This window comes from Oncorhynchus clarkii, chromosome 2 (assembly GCF_045791955.1).
Source record: "Oncorhynchus clarkii lewisi isolate Uvic-CL-2024 chromosome 2, UVic_Ocla_1.0, whole genome shotgun sequence".
NCBI lineage: Eukaryota > Metazoa > Chordata > Actinopteri > Salmoniformes > Salmonidae > Oncorhynchus > Oncorhynchus clarkii.
In genome coordinates this window covers 17,935,858-17,950,140 of record NC_092148.1, presented here as the reverse complement: position 1 = coordinate 17,950,140, position 14,283 = coordinate 17,935,858, and the positions used below count along the sequence as shown (strand labels likewise).

Sequence of the window (14,283 nt, the reverse complement as noted above, 5' to 3'; positions counted from 1 at the left end):
ATTATTTAGTCATATGTTTTGTTTATATGGTAACTTTAGTGAAGTATGTGTTTTATCCTCTGTTATGTGTGATCCTCAGAGATTGATGGAACTACTGATATTGTTTTAACCTTTTATGGATCATATCATCTAATTGTGTGTATTAATTATCAATTCATAACAGATAAGCAACAGTGAATCGCTATCTCATGTTTCTGTAACAGGGTAGGGGTCCATTTCAATTCAGTCAGTTCAGGTTGGAAGCTAAAATTCCAATTCCATTTGGAAAGCAATTAGGTAAAAATGGAATTTAAATTTCAGTTGACATCCTGAACTGCCTGAATGGAAATGGAATTGACCCCAACTATTCTGCAACATTTCTGTAATAGTTGAGACAGCCCTGTGGATGCAGACTGAACCAAAGCATTTATTGTGGAGATATATGCCCCAAAGACAACCCAGAAAGCTAAAAGCTTGTGTGTGTATGTATGTATGTATTTTCAGTGTTGTGCTTGTATAAAACAATCAAGTGTTTGTCCATAGCAGAAGATTGTCTAAACATCTCGAAAGAGCACTGATATCTGTTGGATTGTTTTCCTGTTGGCCTGTCATTCATTCATTGTATTCAACGTCATTTTTGTTTGTTACACCAATCATGGTTTGTCTGGATATTCAAAAGGTTTATTTGGCTGAAATAATAAAACCTGTTGCTTACATCTTCTTTTGGTCTGGTTGATCTTTCAGGGATGTGACAGTTTAAACCACGTGTCAAACTCATTCCACGAAGGGCCGAATTTCTGTTTGGCTCCTCGTACTTGATTGATGAATTAAGGTCACTAATTAGTAAAGAACTTCCCTCACCTGGTTGATCTAGATCTCATTTGAAAGGAAAAACCAAAACATGCCCTCCATGGAATGAGTTTGAACATTGACCTGGTTTAAACAGTGACAGGAGTTCAGAATGAGAAAAGAAACCGGTAGTACTCATGATAGCTCCTAGAGGGCGCTAGAGGATAAAGAGCAGAGGTCTACTGTTAATTTATTTTTCAAGTGTTCCCTCTGAGTAATTAATATAAGGTAACGATCATGGCATAAAAGAGTGATCCCAAGCTTGTGTGCTTATAGCCGTGAAAAAAATAGCATAACAGCCTCAAATGGTTAGCATTGACCAGAAGATTTAACTTGTTAGATCTCTACATGCATCAACACACAACCATGCAGAAGCTCAGTGCATAAATAAGAGAATTTATCACACAATGAGTAAAAGGTTTAACAGAAACCTTCCTCAGAGGTTGTGCTTACACTAAAATGTTTTGGTTGTGACACGTAATACTTTTGTGAACTCTCACTGTGTAGGAATGAACTGCAAAGGCATTGTACAACATCCAATCAAACAGGATTTCAGAAGTACAACAGCTACAAACTCACAATAATACCAAACACTACAAGACAAAGTGAGATGCCAAAATGTGCAGTTCTGTTTTCTAGATACACGTAGATAGATATTTTGATCATGTAAAAGCCTTTTTCAAGCTATTGTTTAAGTTATTCTACCATAACTAACCAGGGTCTGTATCAGATTACAATATAGGTGGGTGGTCAGCACTGTTGTTGTAGGATAATGTCACATCTTACACCTCTATGGCTGTCGAGTGGGTGTGGCGTTTCTTAACAGGAGAGTCTGGCTCAGACTCTGTAAAGACGTCATTTTCCAGTTGTTCTTCAATGGGCTTCATCGTTTTGGATGTGTTGGAGCCAGGAGATTTTTCTGGAAAGAAGGGCACAACGATTAGGGTGGGAAAAGAGGTGTGTGTGTGTTTTTTTTAGGTAACCGTGTGTGTTTCCATATGGTCACAGACGAACACACCATAAAGGTGGCACAAACGAGGTTGTCATAGGTCACAAATTCCACAAGCCTTCATTCTGACTCATATGATAATGCTTTAACAACAAAACAGAATCACAACCACACATTTGACAGAATACACAGATAGGCCCTAATTTCACATAGTGTATGATTGTGTTGGAGACAGGGGGAAGACAGTGTGAAGTTAAATCAACATGGTAAGAAAACAAAAGCACTCAATCCTTTTCCAGACATATCCCTCACATTTGCTATTCAACCCCTACATTTGATATGGAAATAGCAACAGGATAATGTAGAAGCTGTTGGGGTTAAAGTGTGTCTTGTATGTCTAAATACTGAACATGTTCCAGTAGGAGCTGTACCACAGCACTATTACTACAGGATGGATGATATGAATGAATGATGTCCTACTCTTAAACACTGAACTTTGAAGATGTTAAAACGACAAACCAGGTTACCCGGGGATCACTCGTTTTAGAACAGGCAACATAGAGCAGAGCTGTAGGGTTAAATATTTAGGGTTGGGTTTGAGGGAATGAACTAGCCTGAGTCCCAGATCTGTTTCAACTGTCTTGCCAACTCCTATGTCATTGTCATGTCAAATGATAGTTGACAAGACAGCACAAACAGATCTGGGACTCAGGCATTAGGAAGGTGAATTTGAGGGCTGTGGGGGGGAGAAAAGAGATAGTCTTACACCCCCTTCAGGGCAAGGTGTGATCTGAGAGAGTGGGTTGATTCACAGCTAGAGGAGGAGGAGGAGGAGGAGGAGGAGGGGGGACAGGAGAAACAATGTCAGAGAACAACTCTAACTAGAACACAACACTTAGTAAACAATGTTGTCAGATTGGAGCTAAACCCCTAATAAACAAGGATTTAGTGACTGTTAACATCACACATCAGAGCGGATATGAGGGGTAAACGATGAAGACGGACTCAACCCAGAATACCTCATGATTTGAGTAAATTAAGTGACTGTATAACAGCTACTATTGACCTGGCAAAGATTCACTGTGAGTCGAAACTTTGCCACTATTAAAAGGTGGCATTACAAGAATGATACTGTCAGTCTTTTTCAGACTCAATAGCTAATCAGGTTGTTAGACACTGACAGATGGGCCAATAGTATCACAGCTTGATGGGAGGTGGTGAGACTTACGATGTGAGGATTCACTGGAGCCTCCACGGTGGATCTGGTTCAGGATGTCGCCGGTGTCACTGGTGCTGCCCATGCTGTTCCTCATCTGCATCATAGAGACCTGGGAGCACAGGCTGGGCTGACGCTCCATCTTCTTCGCTGCCTGTTCATGTAAACATAGTCATCGTTATTGTTATCGTCATCATTGTTATCATCGGTGTCACCACCACCATCATCATAATCATTTCTTACATAATCATTGTTATTTGAATCTAAGGAGACAATTCATAATTTAGGAATGTTAATGACCAAATCACAATTACACTGAGTGTACAAAACATTAGGAACACCTGCTCTTTCCATGACATAGACTGACCATGTGAATCCAGATCAAAGTTATGATCCCTTATTGATGTCACTTGTTAACTCCACTTCAATCATTGTAGATGAAGGGGATATAGGTTAAAGAAGGACTTTTAAGACTTGAGACAGTTGAGACGTGGATTGTGTGTGTGTGCCAGTCAGAGGGTGAATGGACAAGACAAAATACTTAAGTGCCTTTGAACAGGGTATGGTACCAGGTGCACCGATTTGAGTGTGTCAAGAACTGCAATACTGCTGGGTTTTTCACACTCACAGTTGCCCATGTGTATCAAAAATGGTCCACCACCCAAAGGACATTCAGCCAACTTGACACAACTGTGGGAAGCATTGGAGTCAACATAGACCAGCATCCCTGTGGAACACTATCGACACCTTGTAGAGTCCATGCCCTGATGAATTGAGGCTGTTCTGAAGGCAAAAGGGGGTGCAACTCAATATTAGGAAGGTGTTCCTAATGTTTGTACACTCAGTGTATGTTTGTAGACAATACAAACTACAGTGTCTCAATTTCTGAACAGTGACTAAACCCACCTTGTCAGTGAGAGTGGGGTCGTTGAGCGAGTACAGCTTGTTGGTGATGTCTTTGCCAATGAGGTACCTGAACACCTCGTTCAGGAAGGAGTCAGACTCCAGGAAGTAGGTGAGCCTCTCTCTGGACCAACATAGGAACTTACAGTTCTCCTCCGCCATGATGGTCACCTGTAAATGAATCAACAAGTCACAGGTGGTCACGGTAACAAACCTGCCCTATCATGACCGAATCATGCCAACAGTACTTGTGTTGTTTGGTTTTACCCAGTATGGATACACTATGAACTGGAATATGGGTTAAATTATAAATTGGGTTATATAGGAACACCTATATATATACCTGGAATTTTTCTCCTCTGTTCATCTGGGTTGATCTGAACTCAGGGGAGTCGATGAAGGCGTTGGTGTAGATGTTATGGAGGAAATGACCACGATATGACACCTTCATTCTGTCACACAAAACGTATAGTCAACATGGATGACTATGGACGGATCAAATGCACACAGATGCACACAGATAGTGCTAAACCTTATTGATCATTATTATTATCATTAGTGATCATCATTCAGGGAAAACCTGGGGTGGAATGACATGGCAGATAGGTGACAGGGAGATGTCTCAGAGTGATACCTACTTTCCTTTAAGGAGGATACTGAGGCGCTCATCCACGGAGGTCTTGTCCTCGGCAGCATACACCTGTCCCTTCTTCAGGCTCTGGATGGTGCAGAATTGGCCCGTCAGTCTCTGGAACAGGGCCTCGCGCACGTGAAGAGGCTCAAACATCCGCTTGTACACTGACTTCAGCTCCCTGTCAATCTTAATCTGACAGAAGACACAGCACGGTTACAGCTCATTGTCTGTAGCTGGTAGAGGGGAATATAAAGCGTTATGATGGATGATTGACGTGACTTGAGCTAGGCTCCTGATTCAGGGTGGATAACCACAGGGCGTATCATAAAGGACCAGGCATGAAGTATATTTTAGAGTCTTTAATACAATGTCACCACAGAAGCCAACATAAAGTGAGGGCCACCTAGTTCCACTCATCCTTGATATTGAATTGATAGGACATAATTCACTCATGTATGTCATTCAGTGTTAGTAGGTGGAGGGAGGAGTGGAGGCATGGGAGTGAAGAGGACAGCAGTATAGATGTGTAGATAACTTCCTTCCTCGTTATGAGGAGAGGTGGTCAGGTATGTGAAGGCCCCCTACACACTGAAAGTCCCCTGGTGGCAGCAGTGCATTTGAAAGACCTGCATCTCATTTAGGTAGAGAGAGACAGAGCCCCAACGCCAGGGGGATGTGACTGGCTGTCTCACCGCTGAGAGACACAATGGAATACTCATCTCCAAAATTCCTCATCAAAATAACTGTTCCAGGCAACTTGTATCTACTCTAAGCTGTATGTATGTACGGTATATAAATGGACCACAGTCTGCCTCTAACTGGACTGTGTTGGGGCAGAACTCACAGGTCTGCGTTTGTAGACCAGGTAGAAGAAGTGCATGAAGTTGACCAGCAGGAAGACCACGTTCCACACCATGACATCCAGGTTACACCGGTACAGCGTTGCCCAGGTGATGAACAGACAGCTTCCTGTCAGGGACAGGAACAGGAAGTAATAAAGCACACTTGAGTTGTTATTGGTTGAGTTTTATCCTCATATTGCCCTATAGCGGTAAATTATTAAATTAGCTTGAGAAAACTCCAGTAGGCAGCTGTACTACCACCAACATAGTGGTCACATGATGTGATATCATTCCTCTCTGCTCAGTCCCTTTCCCAGCTGTACTACCACCAACATAGTGGTCACATGATGTGATATCATTCCACTCTGCTCAGTCCCTTTCCCAGCTGTACTACCACCAACATAGTGGTCACATGATGTGATATCATTCCACTCTGCTCAGTCCCTTTCCCCAGCTGTACTACCACCAACATAGTGGTCACATGATGTGATATCATTCCACTCTGCTCAGTCCCTTTCCCAGCTGTACTACCACCAACATAGTGGTCACATGATGTGATATCATTCCTCTCTGCTCAGTCCCTTCCCCAGCTGTACTACCACCAACATAGTGGTCACATGATGTGATATCATTCCACTCTGCTCAGTCCCTTTCCCTAGCTGTACTACCACCAACATAGTGGTCACATGATGTGATATCATTCCACTCTGCTCAGTCCCTTTCCCAGCTGTACTACCACCAACATAGTGGTCACATGATGTGATATCATTCCACTCTGCTCAGTCCCTTTCCCCAGCTCTACTACCACCAACATAGTGGTCACATGATGTGATATCATTCCACTCTGCTCAGTCCCTTTCCCAGCTGTACTACCACCAACATAGTGGTCACATGATGTGATATCATTCCACTCTGCTCAGTCCCTTTCCCCAGCTCTACTACCACCAACATAGTGGTCACATGATGTGATATCATTCCACTCTGCTCAGTCCCTTTCCCCAGCTGTACTACCACCAACATAGTGGTCACATGATGTGATATCATTCCACTCTGCACAGTCCCTTTCCCCAGCTGTACTACCACCAACAAAGGGGTCACATGATGTGATATCCTTCCACTCTACTCAGTCCCTTTCCCAGCTGTACTACCACAGCCACTCCTCCTTCTCCAGGAAGTGTGGACTCATTCACTCACTATAGTGTTTATCATATTTCTAAAAGCAATTCAATGCATATGAATCCTTGAGGGGGAGTGAACGAGTGGATACTTTGGAGAGAAGGGAGAGATACTGTGGTGGTAGAGCTGGAAATTAAACTGAAAAGTGTGTAATGAAATTGTATCATAACCACCGAGTTGGACTGTAATCTGGGCCAGCAGAGGCCAGTATGGACCCACCTGTCATCAGCATGAGGCGCAGCAGGATCATGTGCAGGGTCAGGGTGGTGGGGATGACCAGGCCCAGGAGGAGAGACAGGTTCCCCAGGTGGAAGAGCAGGTGGTGGGCCTCCTCCCACTCCTCACAGGAGGTTATGTTGGGCTCCATGGTGGGCATCACCAGATCTCCACCTCCAGCCCCGGGTACAGACCCAGGGACTGCCGACCGCAGGGGGGCCAGGGTGGTGTAGAACAGGCTACTGGTCATCTCCGGAGAGGAAGACATCCTGATCCTCACCTAGAGAGAGGTGGGGAGGGTGTTGTGGTTGTTTATGTACTGCTTATGAATTAGGTATGTACATGTTATGAATATATTATGTTGGTCCCTTTCAAGTTAAGTGTTACAGGATTGGTGGTAGAAACAGCAGATTTTTGCAGTTGAAATGTCAATTCACGCTGCTGCTGTTCTCATAGTGTACATCAATTTGTCACTATCACAATCGCAATATCCTCAGGTTTCAATAGATTGTCATAACAGATTACTGTATTTCCAAATGTTTTCTTTTATGTAGTAATGCATTAGAATAACTTTTTAGATGATTATAGGCCTACTGACACTGTCAAGTTCATATTTGATTCAGCAACTAACTGATGTAATAATGTAAATAGCCTGGGAATTCATCATACCGATCATACAGCACTGGAGTGATATTGAAAGGTTTCACGTTAACGATGCAGCCACGCAAACAAATGTGTGGGAAAATACCAACCTCAACTGGGTTTTGAGCGGATCTGCCGACCAACGCGCAACAATATTTGACTGCCAGTCCCTGAGACATAGATTATGAAATGACATGGAAAATGTGCGAAATTAGTCGGCTACAATAGACAATGTAGAAAATGAACGGGACCTACCGGCTGACGTTTTAAGAAATAGCGTAATTTGTTTGAGCGTTAACTTTCCTTTCACCCCTCAGTCAGAGTAAAATAACAGAGAATGGGAGATGTAACTTACCAATCTGACAACAATCGATCAGGAATAGAATACAATGGACAAGTATTGAGGAGCTATAAATGTAAGGTCCTCGCGAGCTGGGGGAATGCACAATGTGATTCGCACATTCCAGCGTGCTGACAGGCATTGACTAAAATGGGCAAGAGGCGAGGGGACAGCAGTCAACACAACCCGCCGCTGCGCACCTGCAAAGTCCAGGCACGCCAACAGGGGGAGGTAAAACTTCCCTTTTTGAAAACTGAAAATGTAGCCTAGCAGCCAGCAACTCCTTGGAAATATTATGAAGCCAGTCGAGTGAATCGTGTTATGTATTTCGAGGTGTTGGTAAACCTAATTGAACAGTGCTCCTTCACACTCCAGAGGTGACATGAGCTGCGTGATGAGGTTGACAAGAGCAGATATTAATGAGATCAGCACCAAGGTCAGCGCCATGATCAGCGCGAGAAAGTGAGCGGATCTCACCTGTTGACTGCTCCACAGAAATTCACGCTCTCCGAAGAAAATGTTGCAGGCCTAATGAAAGTTATTCGAGATACAAAACGTATAGGGCCACATTGCATTGTTAATACTTTTTTATGATTAACACAAATATTGACAAAAAAAACTCAGTAAGGCAATTGAATATACAGTCTCAATTTAAGACAGACAGGTAGTAAAGTACACTATAAAACATAAACAGGAATCAGGGGGTAACATTTCACTGGTATTTTGATAACTGTTTAGTTACTTTGGAGAGAAGGGAGAGATACTGTGGTGGTAGAGCTGGAAATTAAACTGAAAAGTGTGTAATGAAATCGTATCATAACCACGGAGTTGGACTGTAATCTGGGCCAGCAGAGCCTGGGCCAGCAGAGCCCCCCCCCCCCCCCCCCCCCCCCACACACACACACACACACACGCGCGCGCGCGCCCTATTGCATGATGCCTGGCAAACCAAGTGGATGGTTACTTTATGTGCTACAATGTATTCTATGCTGATGCGTAAACTACATAGTTTATGCCATATCCATAGCCTAAGGACTTGAGGATAACAAACAGACAAAAATAACATCCATTAATGAAAAACAAACATTTAAAAGTTCCGTTCCAGTCACTAGTCAGTCTCTTCGGGTGCTGTTATAGTTATAGGGACACGGCCACGGTGACCACGGTCATATTGCGCTGGGACTCGTAGGAACCCATCTGTCCGGTCTAATTCTGGCAACGGGGACACGTGACAGTAGGTGGGTAACCGGAGATCATATCGGAACCCGCGGCTGTCGAACGCCTTGTCGTTGAGGGAGTACAGCTTGTCCGCGATGTCATTCCGCACCACGAGCGCAAAGACCTTGGCGATGTAGCGGTGTTTGGCGAAGAGTAGGTACAGTTTCTTACGTCTCCAAGAAACGTACCTACAGCAATTATCTGCACGCAGGGTCACCTGGGAAAGAAAACACGAATGCTTATACACTGAGTATACCAAACATTAGGAACACCTTCTTAGTACTGAGTTGCACTCCCTACAGGGATGTTGGCCAATGTGGACTCCAATGCTTCCCACAGTTGTGTCAAGTTGTCTGGATGTCCTTTGGGTGGTGGACCATTATTGATACACACGGGAAACTGTTGCGCGTTAAAAACCCAGCAGCTTGCAGTTCTTGACACAACCCGTGCGCCGGGCACCTAGACCATACCACCATTTCCAAGGCACTTCAATCTTCTGTCTTTCCCATTCACCCGCTGAATGGCACACATACACCATTCATGTCTCAATTGTCTCAAGGCTTAAACATCATTCTTTAACCTGTCTCCTCCCCTTCATCTACACTGATTGAAGTGGATTTAACAAGTGACATCAATAAGGGATCATACAGTAGCTTTCACCTGGATTAATCTGGTCAGTCTATGTCATGGAAAGAGCAGGTGTTCCTAATGTTTTGTATACTCAGTGTATATGCCAGACACAGCCAAATTTGGCTTTATTCGATCAGTTTACTATTTACCTGGAAAACTCCCTCCTCTGACGGCCGGAGAGAGTCCCATTCAGGTGAATCGAGAAACTGGAAAGGATATATGTCATGTAAAAACTCTCCATTTACTGTCACACGAATTCTGTAAGAAGAAAAAAAAGTGGGACATTAGGCTATTTTATATGACATAACACCAAATACAATTGGATAAAATGTCAAAGTGAAGTTGAAATGCACCTGCCGGACAGAAGAACGGACAGCTTATCAATAGCAGTCTTGCCCTCCATGGCAAAACAGTGGTCTTTCTCTATAGTGTGGATGTCCCCTTCACAACAGGCGACTATCTTGCCGAAGTGGGTGAGCGACACCCCCAGCTTTTTGAACAGGTAGCTGTACAGATCTTGAAACTCCTTTTCGAAAGTAACGTTCCTCAGCCGGTAGGCGACGTGCACAACTTGAACCGCACATATCCCAAAGAGAGCGAAATTCCACAAAAAGGTGTCGGTGGTGCACGCGTCCGACCATGACCAAATGGTTGTGCAGAAGAAACCGAGCGTCAGAAAGGTAAACAAGTAGAGGAGCCCATAGAACCCGCTCCCTCCCATGAACCCCAAAACAAGGAAGATACTGGCGAGGTGGAAGATGGCACCCTCGGATCCCCCCTTCCATTCTTCGCACAGCGGGTGCACGACAGCCGCCGTCAAGTTTTCAGAAGGTGGGAAAAATTCTGGCGCCTCCATTGTCGCGCGTGTGGAGCACGTCACTTTTCAGAAAACTGAGAGGTGGTAGGAGAAAACGAATAAGTGAAACGTCACGGAGACTTCCACCCTAACATTTAATCGCCCTAAGTTTTGATTATATCACCTCTTAAAATATGACCTGGGTATCGGGACGGGGGTGGCTAAGTAACTCCTCCCCTTGGTCCTGACGTCCTACTGTTTAAAGCTCTATCCGGCTCATCCAAACCATATTTTCTATGCACATGACGTCTAGGATATATCCAATAATTGAAATGCGATATTGAGATGTACGGATATCAAATGACGTATTCATCAACTTACAGCCTAAGCAAATTACATTACACAACACCACCAAGTAGGCCTAACATGTTTACCTTTCAATGCAAATCTCAGATAATTCTCAAACTCACTAAACATATACTGTGATGATGGGGTTATGAATTTGCCTGATCAAGAGAAGATTGTGATGATGAATCCAAGGTCTCTGACAGAAGGTGGTCTCCAACAACTCAGTAGGGCTGTATCATTTTCCTCTACCTGTTTCTTGTTCTGCTATGGGTGTAAATGTGAGTAGGATGGACCCTGGGGGATGAAACAGCTCAACTCTAATGAGAGGTTGTGTGTGTTTGTGTGTATGTGTGTGTGTGTCTTTCCCACTCCTTGATCTCTGTCTTCAGACCAGTACATCATAAATCACAGTGGTAGACTAGCAGTGGGGAGGCAGCAATGATCTATCTGGGCTAAAAGAACCCACTGCAGTTTCCCCTGGTGAGCTGCTGCCTACCTGACCAGACAGTCAAGGTGACATTGAGAATCACAGAGCTGCAGAGGACTGAAAACTCAGGAAGTGTGAAATATTTAGGACATGCTGCAATCACATGCAGAGATCCCCTGGGTCCAAATCCTTCAGTATGTCAGACAGACAGAGCTAGATACATCCTCTGTTTGTGTGAGTGCTCTTTCTCTCTCTCTCTCTCTCTCTCTCTCTCTCTCTCTCGCTCTCTCGCTCTCTCTTTCGCTCTCTCTCAGCCCTCCACCTCTGTCTCACTCAACCCCCCCCCCCCTCTCTCTCAAATTCGCTCTCTCTCAGCCCTCCACCTCTGTCTCACTCAGTCCCCCTCTCTCTCTCGCTCTCTGAGGAATTCTTGCCCTCTTTTCAAACTGAAGGTTACCACAGCTGTCTATGGGAGATGGGAAACATTAAGGGGCAGTCTGAAGGTATGTAGTTGTGGGAACGGACCCTGGCTTCAGCTGTTGTGACTAACTTGATGCTAAGAGTGGTTATCTCCCTTCCCACACTCCAGTCTAAGGTCAACATTGTGGTTGCACCATGGGCTGCTCAGAACACTAAACATACACACTCACCAACACACTACCCTGGTTATCAAACTCAATCTCATTATAAAAGAGGTGCAACTCACTTTAGGCGTTGGTACTTTTACAGTACCAATGTTCATATTGTAGAGCAAATATTGGAGCAGTGTTGATCCCCCGGGACACACTCCAGTCTGAAATTAACATAACTCGTACTTAAGCAGTACAACATTAGAGGTGTTGGTGTGCACCGGACCAATTCAAGCACTGTGTGTACGTGAGTGTGCAACTACATTTACACACAGGGAGAATGTGATGTAGATTGTGCCAGCTACCAGCAGCTATACAAAGACTATCAGAAACCCTACCCATCTATAAATAGGACTACACCCTCCACACACTAGTGTGTGTGTGTGTGTGTGTATATATGTTCAGGTTTGACAAATGGTGGACCTTCTCCCTCATTAATTTAGAGAGAGGTGGTGTTAATTGGGACATGGCATTAAACAACCTTGGCAGAGAGAGTGGAGAGAAGTATCTGTCCCTTAGGTCTTCATCTGTCCGAGAGAGAGAGAGAGAGAGAGAGAGAGAGAGAGAGAGAGAGAGAGAGAGAGAGAGAGAGAGAGGGAAGAGAGAGAAAGAGAGAGAGAGAGGTAGAGAGAGAAGAGAGAGAGAGCAGGTGGGTATGAAAAATGCCAATTAGTATGAGCATGTAGGGATATCTGGATGTCTGGTACTAGCTTTGGTTAGGAGAAAGTATGTCAGACAAATACACCCACCTCTACACACACTCCACACACACAGACACACACAAACAACACCGGTGAACTCAAACCGAGGCGTAATGAATCTCTTTCAGAGAATTCTCAGCACTGTCATTAGTGTTATTTTTAGAGACTCCCCAGATATAGGCCCTGGACCTTGGATTGACTGAGGAAACCACACACACTGTAGGCCGACTCTAATGACTCTACTCATGCAAAGATACACTGATGTATTTTGTCATGCGCACACACACACACACACACACACACACACACACACACACACACACACACACACACACACACACACACACACACACACTCTATGATAGATAAGCCCGACAAGGGACAAGCTTGTGATAGTGTCCCATTACTCTCCATTAGATGCAGCCATTAACTACAAGCCCATAACTATTAACCACAAACTCTCATACATATCACATACTCTGCTGTGTTCCTTCCTTCATCTGGGAGACTGGATGATGAACTAATTGATTTCCTCATTAACTGACAGGCGACATGGAGATTTGCTATGATAAACCCCTGTTTCCACGGAACTGATAGTTTCCCATTCCTGCAGACAAATGAGTCAGACTGTCCTGGGAGGCGCGCACACACACACACACACACACACACACACACACACACACACACACACACACACACACACACACACACATACACACAGTCCCAGGAGGCAGTCCAGCTCTACAAATGTAGTGTGACAGGCCTGCTGCACCGTGTTAGGGGAACACAGAGCTACAGGAAGGGGACAGAACTGGGGATATGTAAGGAGGGGTGGGGGGCAGGTAGATTTCAGGGGTAAGTAGAGAGGACAGACAGAAAGATGGACTGAGCTGAGCTGGGGTGTATGGTGAGAGGTGAGGGGTGGGGGTGAGTGGCAGATCAGAGAATGAAAGTGGTGTGGGTTTGTTTGTCTCTGAAAGCCTTATATTGCAACGAGGCTATAACAGTACTGGTTTACAATTATATTATGACACGTATTCTATGAAGGAAGAGAATATTGTGTTTAATTTAAATCATGAACACACGCTAGCATACACACTCTACACACACGTACATTGTAATATTGTTTTACGGTGGTATTATACATTTTGTATTGTAGATATGTAGTGGTGTAATAATGTTATATGATGTACTGTTTTATCTTTTGTTTAATGTGTGATGTAAGTGCATTAATGTGTTTGGAACCCAGGAAGAGTAGCTGCTGCCTTAGCAGGAACTAATGGGGATCCCTAATAAATACAAACACAAATGAAGTAATGTAACTACAGGTACCAGCAAAATATTGATAGGCTACCAGAGCCCAGATTTGACAGGAGGACTGACATTGTCCTGGGAGTGGAACTAAAGACATTTTAAATTGTCATTACCTCAAAAAGAGCCATGTATTAGCCTACTTTGATTTCCTGTTGCAGAGAGAATCTGTTGCATCTCGTATTGGAGAAGAGAAAACAGGCCATCCTCCTCCTCCTCGTTGTCTTCATCCTGTACGTGTCCATCAATGCAGAAGATCAGCCTTACCGATATGTGTCTGGGCCTATACAACACACACACACACACACACACACACACACACACACACACACACACACACACACACACACACACACACACACACACACACACACACACACACACACACACACACACACACACACACACACACACACACGACAAAAAAGGCCTCTGATAAAAGAGACCATGGAAAACGAGGTGCCTCTTTTCATTCCT

General features: G+C 44.2%; 1 protein-coding gene across 3 annotated transcripts; it reads right to left on the bottom strand.

Moving 5' to 3' along the window:
- Positions 1–638: 638 nt before the first annotated feature.
- On the bottom strand, positions 639–10,535 carry LOC139423642 (blood vessel epicardial substance-like). 3 transcript variants are annotated; one of them, XM_071175255.1, is made up of 10 exons: positions 9,948–10,535; positions 9,744–9,852; positions 8,994–9,181; positions 6,768–7,003; positions 5,375–5,499; positions 4,535–4,722; positions 4,240–4,348; positions 3,900–4,067; positions 3,006–3,147; positions 639–1,747 (listed from the first exon to the last, which is right to left on the bottom strand). In XM_071175255.1, exons 1-10 carry the CDS (start codon positions 10,448–10,450, stop codon positions 1,611–1,613), a joined length of 1,905 nt encoding a protein of 634 aa, XP_071031356.1. In that variant the 5' UTR covers positions 10,451–10,535; the 3' UTR covers positions 639–1,610. The 3 variants fall into 3 exon arrangements, with proteins under 3 accessions (XP_071031356.1, XP_071031346.1, XP_071031338.1); XM_071175245.1 differs by lacking the exons at positions 8,994–9,181; positions 9,744–9,852; positions 9,948–10,535 and adding exons at positions 2,544–2,591; positions 7,762–7,897 and having other exon boundaries at positions 6,768–7,044; XM_071175237.1 differs by lacking the exons at positions 8,994–9,181; positions 9,744–9,852; positions 9,948–10,535 and adding an exon at positions 7,762–7,956 and having other exon boundaries at positions 6,768–7,044.
- Positions 10,536–14,283: the final 3,748 nt, after the last annotated feature.

Excerpts from the sequence above, each read along its gene's own strand:
- LOC139423642 (XM_071175255.1), bottom strand. The coding sequence starts at position 10,450 with ATGGAGGCGCCAGAATTTTTCCCACCTTCTGAAAACTTGACGGCGGCT. Across the intron at positions 9,853-9,947 it reads TCCGTTCTTCTGTCCGGCAG|AATTCGTGTGACAGTAAATG; the intron begins GTGCATTTCAAC and ends TTCTTCTTACAG. Across the intron at positions 1,748-3,005 it reads CTCCAGTGAATCCTCACATC|AAAAATCTCCTGGCTCCAAC; the intron begins GTAAGTCTCACC and ends CCTTCTTTCCAG.